The sequence below is a fragment of the Fusarium poae genome, chromosome 4 (genome assembly GCF_019609905.1).
Source record: "Fusarium poae strain DAOMC 252244 chromosome 4, whole genome shotgun sequence".
NCBI classification, from domain to species: Eukaryota; Fungi; Ascomycota; class Sordariomycetes; order Hypocreales; family Nectriaceae; genus Fusarium; species Fusarium poae.
Genome location: NC_058402.1, coordinates 8,140,854 through 8,154,092, shown reverse-complemented (window position 1 = coordinate 8,154,092; position 13,239 = coordinate 8,140,854). Strand labels below are relative to the sequence as shown.

At 48.7% G+C, this 13,239-nt stretch overlaps 5 protein-coding genes across 5 annotated transcripts; 2 read left to right on the top strand and 3 right to left on the bottom strand.

The window, feature by feature from the left end:
- Nucleotides 1-181: 181 nt before the first annotated feature.
- Nucleotides 182-1,556, top strand: FPOAC1_012774 (uncharacterized protein; the record flags this gene model as incomplete). The annotated part of the gene is made up of 2 exons (XM_044857122.1): nt 182-695; nt 742-1,556. 2 exons carry the CDS (start codon nt 182-184, stop codon nt 1,554-1,556), a joined length of 1,329 nt encoding a protein of 442 aa, XP_044704435.1.
- A 1,522-nt stretch (nt 1,557-3,078) lies between these two features.
- On the bottom strand, nt 3,079-4,116 carry FPOAC1_012773 (uncharacterized protein; the record flags this gene model as incomplete). Its single annotated transcript, XM_044857121.1, has 2 exons — nt 3,079-3,161; nt 3,210-4,116. 2 exons carry the CDS (start codon nt 4,114-4,116, stop codon nt 3,079-3,081), a joined length of 990 nt encoding a protein of 329 aa, XP_044704434.1.
- A 2,999-nt stretch (nt 4,117-7,115) lies between these two features.
- FPOAC1_012772 (uncharacterized protein) lies at nt 7,116-8,522 on the top strand (the record flags this gene model as incomplete). Its single annotated transcript, XM_044857120.1, has 4 exons — nt 7,116-7,268; nt 7,341-7,443; nt 7,663-7,802; nt 7,860-8,522. The coding sequence occupies 4 exons, from the start codon at nt 7,116-7,118 to the stop codon at nt 8,520-8,522; spliced, it is 1,059 nt and encodes a 352-aa protein (XP_044704433.1).
- Nucleotides 8,523-9,188: 666 nt separating this feature from the next.
- On the bottom strand, nt 9,189-10,475 carry FPOAC1_012771 (uncharacterized protein; the record flags this gene model as incomplete). The annotated part of the gene is made up of 1 exon (XM_044857119.1): nt 9,189-10,475. One exon carries the CDS (start codon nt 10,473-10,475, stop codon nt 9,189-9,191), a length of 1,287 nt encoding a protein of 428 aa, XP_044704432.1.
- A 141-nt stretch (nt 10,476-10,616) lies between these two features.
- Nucleotides 10,617-13,148, bottom strand: FPOAC1_012770 (uncharacterized protein; the record flags this gene model as incomplete). Its single annotated transcript, XM_044857118.1, has 3 exons — nt 10,617-12,764; nt 12,809-12,850; nt 12,897-13,148. The coding sequence occupies 3 exons, from the start codon at nt 13,146-13,148 to the stop codon at nt 10,617-10,619; spliced, it is 2,442 nt and encodes an 813-aa protein (XP_044704431.1).
- Nucleotides 13,149-13,239: the final 91 nt, after the last annotated feature.

Genomic DNA, 13,239 nt, shown 5'->3' with positions numbered 1-13,239 from the left:
GGTTTCGAAAACCGTGATGCGATTTAGAGAAAAGTGGATCGGCAACATCCGCCCTCCGCCCCGAGTTTTTAGTGGGGCAAAACGCCTGCAAACCATCCCCAGAGCATTTTTCAATATATCTCCAAGATCCTGTCACTCAGCGGTCAAATTCAACGTCCCAACCCACGCTGCACCGCTCATCATGTCGCGCTGCCAGGTCGCCATGAGGCCGATCTCTCGGCAGCTGCGGCCAACATGTCCCAGCATTGTCCGGCCCTTCACCTCTGCCGCCATCCGCCGAACACCAGCAGCCGAAACTCAGACTACTACGCCCACCGAAGCAGACCTTGATCCGAACACGGTGCTCCCCGAATTCGAGGAGCAGCTCATGAAGTCTGGAAAGATGCCAATTGGTTCCCGTCGTCGTCGTTTAGCCATCCGCAGCACTGGAGATCTCCCATTCGAGCACCTTCCCTACCAGGCTTTCCAAGAAGCCCGCAAGATTCTGTCGGTTGATCGAGAAGAGAAGCTGGGAAAGATTCAGAAGGAGATTGAGAAGATTTCTCGGCTGGAGGCTACGAAACCTGAGGATGTCAAGGGTGGTCAACATATAAAGGATATGAGGTTGAGGGGTCTACGAAAATACGTTGAAGAGCTCAAGATCCTTGCGGATGCTAACGACCCTGTCGTTAAGAAGCGTTTTGAGGATGGGACGGGTATGTTTGTGTCGAAATTTAATATGGGCTGAACTAACATATCCAGGCGATATGAACAAGCCTATTTATCGTCACTACGCTGAAGTCAAGTGGCGCTCATACGACCAGCGACTTATCAACCAACGTATCAAGCAGTTCAACATTGTTCCTGATGTGCTCCCCAAGCTCGAGCCCACTGCCGACGTTCAGCTATACTTCCGCCAACTAAAGGTTCCTCCCGGCCAAATCGTCGACAGTATCGTCAGCGAAAAGCCCCCACGTCTACGTGTGCAGGTCTTTGACAAGGGCGAGCGTCTGGTCTCTATCGTCGTCCTCGACTCGGATGTGCCTAACCCTGACTCCGACACTTTTAACAAGCGCTGCCACTTCCTCGCAGCCAACATCCCCATCAACCCCAACGACACTTCTCTACCCCTGAGCAGGATAAAGGCTGAGGATCAGCTCGCCCTACCATGGATGCCCGCATTCTCACAAAAGGGAGCTCCTTACCACCGTCTCGGCATCTACCTCCTCGAGCAGGAACCCGGTCAAAAGATCGACGTCTCCAAGCTTAAGGAACTCTACAGTCAACGAGACGGTTTCTCTCTCAAGTCGTTCCGCGACAAGTTCAACACAACGCCGTTTGGCTTCAACATGTTCCGAAGCGTTTGGGACGAGAACACCGCAGCTGTCATGGCCCGACACAACATTCCCGGTTCCGATATCGAGTTTCGTCCTACCCGTGTTCACAGTCTCAAGCCACCAGTCAAGCCTCGTGGATGGGAAGCCAAGCGACAAGGGCCCAAGTACCGCCACCTTTGGAAGTACACCAAGAACATCAGAGGCATCTCCAACTCAAGGGGATGGATCAAGAGGAGGTAGAGGAGTGGTGGTGGGTGAGCGTGTATCATATTACTGTACATTTAAAAAATGGGAATCTCTTTGTAAGAGTATCAAGAGAATCGAATCTACGACTCTATGTATATCACCTGTGATCCAAGATGTGCTTCACCCGGGAATAAATCCGATAGTAGAGTTCAGCCGCATTTATTCCCACTCAAGATCTCGATCCAACATCAAACTAACCACCAATCACAATATTCTCTTTAACCGAACTTAACTGAGCTGTTTGCCACGACGTCAACGACTGACAGCAAGTAGGTACATAGTAGCATCCTAAGCTGGGGCAAATTTGGATCTGCTACTTGACAGTTGACACGCCCTGAGGACAGTGGGCAATAGAAAAGTCGACCTTCAGCTTACAGTACAAAAATAAACAGCCTAAAAAAGTCTGGTTTAAATAGCGTAGACTGGCCTACTAATTTCGTCCCTTGTGCTCTCAGGGGCTAATATTTCCCATATACCGGAAGGACAGAATGCCATGTGTAAACAGTGGCAAATGTAGATATCGCCACTCATCCTTAACTCGCCCAACCCCAGCTTCCTGTTGCCGAATCGCAAATTTGTAAAGGTCTCAGTGCTTTTGTATTTGTGTGAGATTAAGGTTGCTCTAAGAGCCCTATTTTTCGTGACGAAGCTGCATCTATCGATTTCACATTAGACTTCGAGGGATACCCATATCAAAAAAGTCGGGTTTGCCAAGCTCCATCCTCCTAATTCGAGTCTTCGTGCACTTTTCTGTTGCCAAAGCCGACTTCTCGTGCGTTTGGCTTCATCGAGAGATTTGATATCTCAAATAGATATCTCGAGTAGCTCACTCAGCTGCCCCTTTGGTTTGTTTGAATATTTCTTCTTGTCGTGCTCCTTTCTTCGTATTACACATCTTTGCTATGCCTTGACTCCTATACAAAACCAACCATAAATCTCCTCGTCAGGCAATTGTCTTTTGCTGGGTCTGTTGCCTGATTAGCAATTCCACTGCCTCAAAAATGGCGGAAAAGTTCCCAGACCCCTCGTGGTGTTTGCCACTCAGTTAGCAACTCGTACGTCCCTAACATGGCACACCAAATCATAATCGTGAAAGCGTCAAATCATAGATATCTCATCGTGGGCCTCCCATCCCTTCGCTACCCCTATCGAATTCCAGTATTGTCAGAGACGCCAAAAACACCTGTTCTGTCATAGATGCAGTCGGGCTTGATGCTCTTGGTAGAACTTGCAGTCAAGTTCCACATCGTATCATGGTATAACTTCCTCTCGTGTCCTTCGCTTGGTACTTTACAGTCCTCTGTCATATTTGTTTTCGTGTCAAAAATCGTCAATTCAGTTTCAATTCGATATCGCTTTCGGTGCTTTTTTCGTCGTTGTATAGGAAAGAATTTCAAAGTCGAGATCGCAGTGCTGTCGTGATCTTGTGGAGAAGCGTCGAAAGTGGCTTCGTTTCCTAGGCTAGCCGCCTGTATGTCAAGACTTAACCCTCCCCACTCGCCACAATCTTTCATTCTCAGGGTCTAGAATTTATCATGCTGTCCGGCATGTGGTCGTAGTTGATCTCGGATTCTATCGATCGAGGGATGGAAGTTGCAACTGTGATTTGTTAGCCATGTGGGTTTCGGAATAGGTCCAGTGACATACCACTTGAGCTACGACGATGCTTATCGCAGCACTCACCAGTGTTTTGGTGCGGTGGAACTTGAGCCTTGTTTTGCGAGGCGATGCGCTGGACAAACTTCTTCGCCTCGTTGTCTAACCACTGGTTGATGTTGGCGTCGTTGCAGGACGCGTGCATCATCAGTTGATTCTTGATGGTGCTCAGTTCGTCCACAAGACCATTGTACTGCTTGTGCAGGATATTGTTCTCATTCTCCAAGCCGTATCGAGTGTCTTCGAGGTTGTTGACCCATTCCTTCTTCTTCTGCCGACACTTGGATGCCGCAATCCTGTTGCGTTTCAGGAATTTACTACGCTTGTCAGATCCATCCAGCCCATCATCTTCGTCTTCTTCTTCCTCATCTCCAGTATCTGTCTTGATGGAAACAGCTTTGGAAACTCTTCGCTGGCGTGATGGCTTGGTGGCTGTCCCGGTCGACAATTTCCGAGGTTGAGTCTTGGTAGCTCTGCTGCCACGCCGGGGTTTTGCTTCGGCATCGGCAGAATTGGCAGATGGAATAGAAGATTTGCTCGAGGTACGAGATGCCGCAAAGACAGACTCACTCAGGGGCGTTCTGGGTGAAGATTGCGTGTCGGCGGGTTGTATTGGGCTGTTGTGCTGTAATGTGTTGTTGGTCAAAGTGGTGTGGCCCATGCCCGACATGCCCGGCGGATAGAAATCAACGGGGTTGTTAAGCGCAGGGTTCCACATGCCAGAATTCATGAATAGCTGGTTATTCATGGGACTGCTAACCCTTGGAAACAGGATGGGATTGGAAGATTCATCGTTGAGCAACGGGTCAATGATTGCATCTTCTTGTCCACCATTAGAGGTAAAGTTATCCTGGAACTTCTGGGCTTGATGGCCAAAGGTCTGGTCTGGCCCGTCCATGATGATCCTGGGATCAAGGGCTGTACCGCGCTGTACCGAACGAATAGCGCTCTGCCACTGGTGGTAGTACAACAAGTGCAGGAGGCTACTGAGCCTGTTCGGATGAACGAAGATTCGACAGGAGATGAGCGTGCTACTCTGGGGGTCGAAGAGACGTTAGGTGGGAACAGGGAGGGGGTGCTTAGCCGAATTGGATAAAGTTAGAGGATCCAGACCATCAAAGGCCGAGTGTATGGTGGAGGATACAAAGACCTGAAGAGGATGATGAGAAAGATGGGATGTTCGGAGAATCGGATCTCAAGTTAAATGATCAAGATGTAAAAGGTTGGCCGCGTTATGCCAAAATCAGATGTAGGTAGGTAAGTACCGCGGGTAGCTGGGGAGGAAAGGTCTTCCAGGTACTGCTGGGGCAGGTGGCAGCTTGACGGAGAAACCAATCCGGAAGTGCAGCTCAGGCGCAGCAGTACAAACAACACCTTTACAGTACCGAGCTGAACTACCGCTACTGAAACAAAATAGGATGACGCTTTTGTCGATGGATGATATAAAACCCGATTTCAGTCTCAGATGCGGATTATTGAGTATGTAGTCGGGTTCTCCGGTTAGTTACTATTAGAAGTAACAGGGGAGGTAGGCCCTAGAGTTCTAGATGTAGGGAGGCGAATTGCTGTTTTCGTTGTTACGACCTTTTGGTGTTTCCGCGGAATTGATTCAGTCCAGACCAGTCCAATAGTTTGTCTCGTCTTCGCCTTTTGTGTCTTATGGATCCTCAACGCTTGGATGCAGCTGACTTTTCGGGTTACCGGTCAGAGTTATTGTAGGAGGCGAAAAGAGAAAGAAATATGCATATGTGCTGAATGGGATGTAACAGTGGTCGGTTTGTAGAATGCCGGGTTTTCTTAAAACTCACCACTTCCAACAGCCCCATGAAGGTTCGAATAGCTAAGTATTATAGCTTCTGATGCGATCACTATCAATTACTTGCGTCACTCATTCCCCAGTATTAAAAGTCGGTGGATCAATGTACATACATACACATCTGATTATATATAATGGCTTGTCCTTTCTACATCCAGCTTACTGGGGTTTGGGGGGTGAGCGTAAAGGGTGTGTGGTGGGTGGAAATAAAGAGGGATACACTGTTGTAATCAGACGGACCAACTCCGGTGGCTTCAATTCGCAATTGGTCAGGTTTGTTCAAAATCGAAACGAGTACAGGGTTGTATCAAAACCGCAATAAACAATCAAGCTTGAAAGTTGATTCTGAGTGGACTTACAGATTTTGATATTGGACCCTTCCCCCGTCTTTTCTTTCCGTCAACGAATCAAAAACAGAGCGCAGAAACGCGCCGCAGTTCCAAGAAATGTCATCCTGCTTGGCCATACTCAAATATTTGAACAGGTAGAAACTATAAACATCTCCATACTGGATGACAGAAAGTGCTCTATTAACTTTGAAATGTCACCTCCAGAAGCAAATCATTGCTTTTGTCTGGACTTTCGAGTCCAAGGTGGAAGGAGGCGTTTATGAGCATCTCAGCCAATCATTTCAAAACGGACTTGGCCTCCGTTCAGTATGGATGACCAATCGAAGCATTTAAAGGTGGATTGTCCACAAGGGCCGACTGCATGGTTCTCGACTGGACAGTGCAATGTGGACTGTATCGATCCTAGGCAGACCCCGAGTAGGCGAGACGACGGGAGACGTACCTAGCGGCATCTATTTGTGCTATTCCCCTGACATATCGACGACATCTTCCATATTTTTATATTGATGAGAACTACATATTGTTGAAAGAACTGTTCAACATCTGGTCATTGCAGGTGAGCATGAGTTGCAGGAATGAGATGGTGGGCGAACGCACTCTGTCATTCTCAATGCACACAGGGTCCTGCCAGTGACAATTCAGCTCGTTTGACTCTCGGCAATGGTTTCATTTGGAGAAAAAAGACGGCCCAATCGTTGTGAAAAGAGATATCTCACAAGGATCGACAATTTCAATCCGGATTTCGTGGGCCACAACAAGTAATGATCATCCGGGCTGCGCGTTCTCAGCAAGTTGATGATTCCTGGCTCACCCAATATGAGTCGCTTGTGGATTTCCTCCAGAAATTCGTCTGTAATAACATAGCACCTCTTCTTTTGATTTCTACAGGTTATCCAGTCGTATATGCTGTACGGCAATGAAGAATAGCTAGATATTATAGAGCCACCATTGATCAATGTGGCAGCCCTTACTTGCATGCACACTGTACAGTAGCATACACAGTATCCACACGCCCTCCTTGTTGAACTGCTGCAATAGTATCCGTTGAGAAGATTCTTCAACTTCGCCCGAGACTGAAAGTCGGAGCTTTTCTCCCGGTGCTTGTCTTGTCTGGAGGGTAGAGATTGTGTGCGGGGTCAAATACCCAACTAGGCCAACTGTTTGCAGGGCATCGACAAAGATCCTATCAACGGTCAATAGCCGGACGGTATTAGTTGGGGGCTGACACGGGCTTGGCTAGCGGATTTATCGTGGAGATGACAGCATCGGAGGAGTCGGGCATTGGTCCGATCGAGGATCCATGATAGTGGGGCCAGCTCGACATCCATTCATTTCAGGAGGACAACTACCTAGACAACACTGTCTATCAGAAATTGTCAAATATGTGTATGTTTCTATTCGTAGTCTCTCATTGTCAAAGAGTTTGTCTTTTTTCTGTCTTTCTGTATCTATTGTAATGATGCTCAAAAAAAAAGAGAGCGTGAAGCGCTCTGATATCACGTGCCAGATGAATCTCACGTGATTGCGCGTTCAGGAAAGCTCAACGCGCTTGCCCCTCCATCCGTTATCGCCAACAGGCAACAGGCAACAGGTTTCACATCACCTTCTTCACCAACCTCACCTGCTGGAGCAGTAGCCAGGCATCTCGATCATAATCCTAACGTGACGACCCGTCTCTGTTCGTGTTTCAATCCATACTCATTTCATCGCAAACGAAAACCAAACACGACAATGACCGAACAGCTTTCAACCCCGCGCATTACCGCCGCGTATCTCGACAATTTTGTCGGCCGAGTCGTCATGCTTGTGGGTGAAGTGACTCAGCTTCGAGGTGATCAGGCAACTTTGGAATCTGACGGCACTGTCACTGTCTTGCTGAACAGAGTAAGTTATCAACAACGTTTTGTGTCAGGAACGCATTGGTTGTATGTATCATTTGCTTATCACGAACTTCAGGATGCCCATCTCGCAAACGGAAATGCCGTGCAGGTCATTGGAAAGGTCAACCCGGACCTGTCGATCAAAGTTTTGACATCCCGGGACTTGGGGAATACTGTGGGTGAGTGTCGAAATTCGTATTTCTATCGTCATAGCTACGTCGGTCACCGTTGCATCACAACGGTGCGGTGGTTATTCCTAGAAGCTGCTGTCAATTTGCATTGCGTTTATGGAAATTTCCAATGCTAATTGTATATAGATTTCGGCTTGTACAGTTCCGTTGTTCAAGCTACACACAAGCATCAGTCGATCTTTAGCGGCAACTGACTTGGGCAACCAGATCATGGCCCTTTCCAGTCCTCGCAAGCATACGCCCCTCGTGTGGCCATGATCTGGACATCACCCAAGAGATCTGATGCTCACAGATCCGTTACACATCAAAGACAAGCTTATTTTGACGAAGAAAATCGAAAATCAAACGTAACGACACCAAAGTTAGATTCAACTAGAACGAACCCCTTATACACTGCTTCACAGAGGTTACAATCTAGAACGAGGTCACACGATGGCCACAACAGACCTTCCACCGCCATGTCTTTTACAACGTACAGTTCCGACATTCGTGGCCGAGAAATTGAATCTCGACCTACCAGTCCACCCTATCCATCTCACATTTCACAAACGCCAATACCGACCCCTTCTATGGGTTCGCTTCTACCATCGCCACCAGAGGAAATAACAATATGTCGTTCTTATTCCCCGGAAACCACAAGCCCTTCTTTTATCGATACGCCCAGTGGTACATATTCAAGCTCACAGCAAACTTACGACCAACAAGATTCTCACCTGTCACACATACCATCAGCTCAGCCCTACACGCCCCTAGGCTACTCTCCGCCCCTGATGTCTTCTCCAAGTTTACTCCCCTCCCCGCCGATGACACAATCCACAGACGATAGATTCCGTTCATATCAGCCGCCTATGTCCCCCACCTTCTCAGCCTCTTCCCGCCGCTACTCTTCGCCGGCAAGGCGCCGTTTCCCCGATGATTCGGCTATTTCAGACTTAAAATCAGATGACCTTTCTGAATCAGAGCTGTTTGACTCTGTTCTCGACGGGATTGGACGCATCCATGTTTCAATGGGTCGGGATGATGCAGGCAGGTGGCGAATACAACGGGCCACTGACGAGAGACCATAGAATATCCTCAACTCTACACCCTTGTTTTCTCTATTGAAAGTTCGGTCTGTTGCAGGTACTAATTCGCGCCCCTGGGCATATGCCAGGTCAGGACGGACACAAGCATAAAGTTGGGGCGATGTTGGAAATCGGCGCTCGAAATCCAATCATGGTTTGGTGTGCCGACACAAAAATCAAGGGTCCAGTGTAATTCGGCAAATGGGCTTTCACGAATTCAATGTTTACATACCACACAGTGTTTCCTCCAAAACCGCATATAAAACCGGGATCGAGATTTCAATATCACACAATGATGATCTGCAGAGGAAACACGTTCTGGGCTTTGAAAATTTCCAGGTGACAGGTTTTCGGGGCATAAGCTCCTCTCAAATAGGATCTGAATGTCAGGCACCTGTCGCATCCCGCAACACGGCCATCCCGATTTCAAGAATAAAATAAACTTTTACCCAATGAGCTTCATGGGAAAACCTCCGTTGATATTTGATATACAGACACACCCTTGCCACGTATTGAAATGATGTCTAGACTCGATGATTAAAACAAAAAAGGTACCGCATCATCGCCACCAGGGTCTTGTGAAGAAAAATCTAGACCCTTTGTAATCTCCTGCCAACCATAAGAAAATCTCTTCGCCACGAACTTGTCAAACATTGAACCCTTGATGGATTATTTCGCACTTCCGCCACCACCAATCGGCACCTGAGCTTCGTTGTCCAGCAATTTCTGTGCCGCCATCCAAATTTCGACATCGCCTGGGCTGATGTCCCGTTCTGTCGTCCGAGCCTGCGAGATATCCTCTGGGCCATCGGTCAGGCCGTCAAGACATCTCTGTATCCGTGCAGTAACAATCCCAGCGTCTTCTTCTCCTGAGCTATCACTCTCATATCGATCGCCATTCTCCAAGAAGGCAGCGTTATCTTTCTCTGCATGCTTCAAATACTCTGGTCCAACAAGCGTCTGTCCTGTAGCGACCTGTCCGTCGGCAGCTCCTTTGGCCACTTGTATTCCTTTCAACCGTGCTATGAATCGTTCGAATACTTTGATCCTCCTCTCTGCACTTTCGGCTCGCTCTTTCCACATCTGTGCCTCTCTCTTGGCTTCTCGTAGTTGCTGACTCAATGTACCAATATCCGCGTCTTCTTGTACATCAAGCTGCCTTCTTAATTGGGTTGCTTCTTCCGTCTTGAGGTCTAATCGCCGCTGAAGATTTCGAATCTGTGTATGGAGAGTGGTGGTACTTCCGGGGCGTTGAATAGGGTTTGCAGTGTTGTGAGGAACCGTCAGTGCATCAGTGTCTTGGGTGTTGGCTGCAGAAGACGGGCGCACAAAATTGAGATGCTGAGCAATAGGGGGTTGTTCAGGATATGGCATCATTGTGCCAAGACTTCCAGGATTCTTGAGCGATACTTCTATGCCGTTTTCTTCTGGGACTGGTTTCCGTCGCGGGATTGTTTGCCGCAGAGTTAATCCCTCTGGCTGTTCATGATAGCTTGGTGAAGGTTTTCTCTCTTTGTCTGCTTGTAGGAGTTCAATCGCCTTGGTTGCTGCTTCTTCTCCAATCGAGACTCGCAAATCTTGTCCACTGATACCATCGCCAATTGTATTTGCCGCGGCTGATGGGATGCGAGGATGCACGTTCTGGTTCACTAAATCCTGAGGTATGCTCTGTCGACCCGCGGCTGAGACGGATTGAGACCGTACACTCCTCGTTGGTGATTCTGGGGAGAACTGTGAGATGAGAGCTTGAGTTTTACTGGCACTACTTGGCGGTGTCGGAGACCTTTCAGTCGATTTACCACCTTCAAACTTGGCAGCCAACGCCCTGACTCCTCGACGGTTTTCAGTCGGCGATATGCTTGGTCGCTTCAACGCTCCTTGGTTTCTCTTGGGTATGGAAAACCAGGGGGTTGATTCATCGTAGAGAGACTCGGTTCTGGGCGTTTCGGCCGGCATGGACACAACCCGACTGGAAGACCGGCGTGCAAAAGTCTCTGGAGTTTGGTGGTGCTTTATGTTGCTCTGTTCTTTAGACTCTGGGGTTTGTTGAATTCCACTTTTCCTCTGTGGCCCTCCCGATGCGCCAGAAGGGACTTGCTATGTCGCTGCATGGCTCTCGGGGGATTGTAACTTCATCGGGATATTCTCTCCTGCAATTGTTGATGGCACCCGCATGGGTGCGTAGAATTGCCTTGGTGTCGTTGAAGCAGAATTTGCCGAGGAGTTGTTATGAGTCCCTTTCTGGCCACCCCAACTGATTGTATACTCATTGCCCCCGTCCGGTTTGTCCAGAGGATTTTGTTGAATGTCGAACCCCAGGCCAAGGGTAGATGCTGGTAAATTATGATTGCTACCGGTACCGAGTGGTGGCTGCTTGTTCTGTTCGGAAGAATCCAATTCTCTGAGCTCATCGAAGTGCGTTTTGATAGCGGCTTCTAATGCTTCCTTCTCGGAAGGAAACTCAAACTGAGTCGTTTGGGCACGTTGGTTTGTCAAAGTATCGGAAGACGTCGCAAAAGACTCTGGCCACTCAACAGTAATGGAATGACGGTGTGTCTTTTCGGGTTTGCCTTTCTCTGGATGCTTCTTTCTAATCGCACCCTTGCGTTCAATAGATGTAGGGTCTGCAGTGTTCGTTACCCCCAAGATATCTTGCGCGTCGACACTGGCTCGATGCAAAGGGGTTGATCGCTTGGAAGATGTGCGAGGCGGGACGTCTTCCTCCGAAACCCTTGGGCTGCGGTGGTATATGGCTCTCTTGTTCCTCATGACTGAGGTAGGTGTCGGGGCGATATAGGACTCACTGTCTTTCCCTGGCTCGTTGCGACTGGAGTATGCCAAGTCGTTTTGGAAATGCTGCCTATCCCTTGGAGTCATTTGCTGGCTGTAATTTACCTCAGCAACACTATGTCTCTTGTAATTTGGGGTGTCCTGTAAGCCCTCTTCATCGTGAATACTCTCCTCCGCTGTAGGGCTCAGACACCCTACACTGGGCCTTATCCCAAGCTTTCTGGATGCCGAGCTCCCACGGTTCCTCGATCGGTGTTTCGATATCCCCAGGGTAGGTGTGGGTGGCTCTGGACTGCTTTCTCTCGTGATCTCGTCTCCCGCCTGGCCACGCCATTCCCGATCCCAACCTTGTGGCTTCTTGATAACGAAATTGTTCTCCTGTGAATCACTCATGTGGCTCATGGTCCGTGGCTCTTGTTGTCGATTTATGCCCAGGGATTTCATCTGACGTACAACATCTCTCCAATTGACTATGAGCATTTCTGTAATGGTGTTGGCGACGAGAATCTTGTCCATTGTAGGAGGGCCTGGTAGTTCGTCAAGGGTCTTCCGTACACGTCGATCCTGTCGCAACTTTGGAGATCTCAATGGGAGCACCAGTAACCCTGCCTTTGGTGTGGCCAATTTCATGGAGTATAGCCCGAGTAAATCGCCTAACAGGAGAGGCCCAAATACTATACCCAGTGCGTTGTAACCCATCAAATCTCCTGTCGGTAGTGGTCTTCCGTCTTCGTCTTCTCGAGGGGTGATTTCTGCTACTCTCCCAATGAGGCTGAGAAGTCCAAAAACGGCGCAAATCAATTCCCTTCGGAATTGCGACTCTACTGTTGCGATAGCCAAGGCAATGAGTCGGGCCCGTACTTTGGTGTGCTTCGTACGAGGGAACTCGGGATCACCTTGCAGTTGGGAATGGATTGCCACAAAAGCATCGAAAAGGGATAGGGAGCCAAGTATCCCACCGGGAATGACCGAGAGCAGACGCTTAAAGGTTGATGCGACATCGTGTACAGAGGCCTGAACGTGCATAGGCAAGTTTGCGCATCGGACAGTGGTACTCGTAATGTCGACTTGGCCATATTCCGTGGAGCAGTAATAGTCGAAAAGCATGTTGACTACTCTGATAGATCCCGGTATACGGAATATCCCTCGAGTGGTGACATGCTGAGCGATGTGATGTGCAGTAGCTCGAAGACATGTTGGAAGTATAAGGGCAGACGGTGCGTGCTCGACTGGAAGATAGAACATACTCTTGCCGCTTATCCGTATCATGGATTGGAGATCGATCATCTTTGGAGTTTCGTGCCGATGTACTAAATTGTGGGCAAGATCCGATACGCTGCGTTTGTGACGAGGTCCTTGAGTTAGAGGGAGTGTGTCTGGCCCGTTTTGGTTCGAGGAGTGTCGCAGTATGCGGTAAAGCCATCCTTGCTTCCGAGGACTGTCAAGTCCTTTGGCCTGATGGTGTCAGGAACTGTGTTGGGATGTCAAAAGGCACTTACTCGAAAGTCAAAGTCATCAATCACCAATATTCTCACTCCATTCTAGGATGGTTAGTTTGGCTGCAAGCTCCAGCACAAGCAACCTCACCTTTTTTGCCAAACGGTTGTATTCCTGGACAAAGCCTGCCCTATCATCCAATTCATCAGTATCGTTAAGAATGTTGTGATCGCCGCTGCTGTTCGTCCACGTTTTGCTGGTATATACAGGCCCCTGGTCTGCTGTATGCCGTATTGTAGCCTGTAGAGACAAGTTACTCCGGGACGGCGCGATGCGATGCTGGGGGATGTTCCCGGGCGCAGAATAATGACCCAGAGATGCTGGGTGGTAATAGTTATCCATCGACAAAGGATTTGGTGTAGTTGATGCGAATTAATTGAAGATTTCGATATTATCCATCTATTAATTAAGATGCGGCCGTCTCAAAAAACTG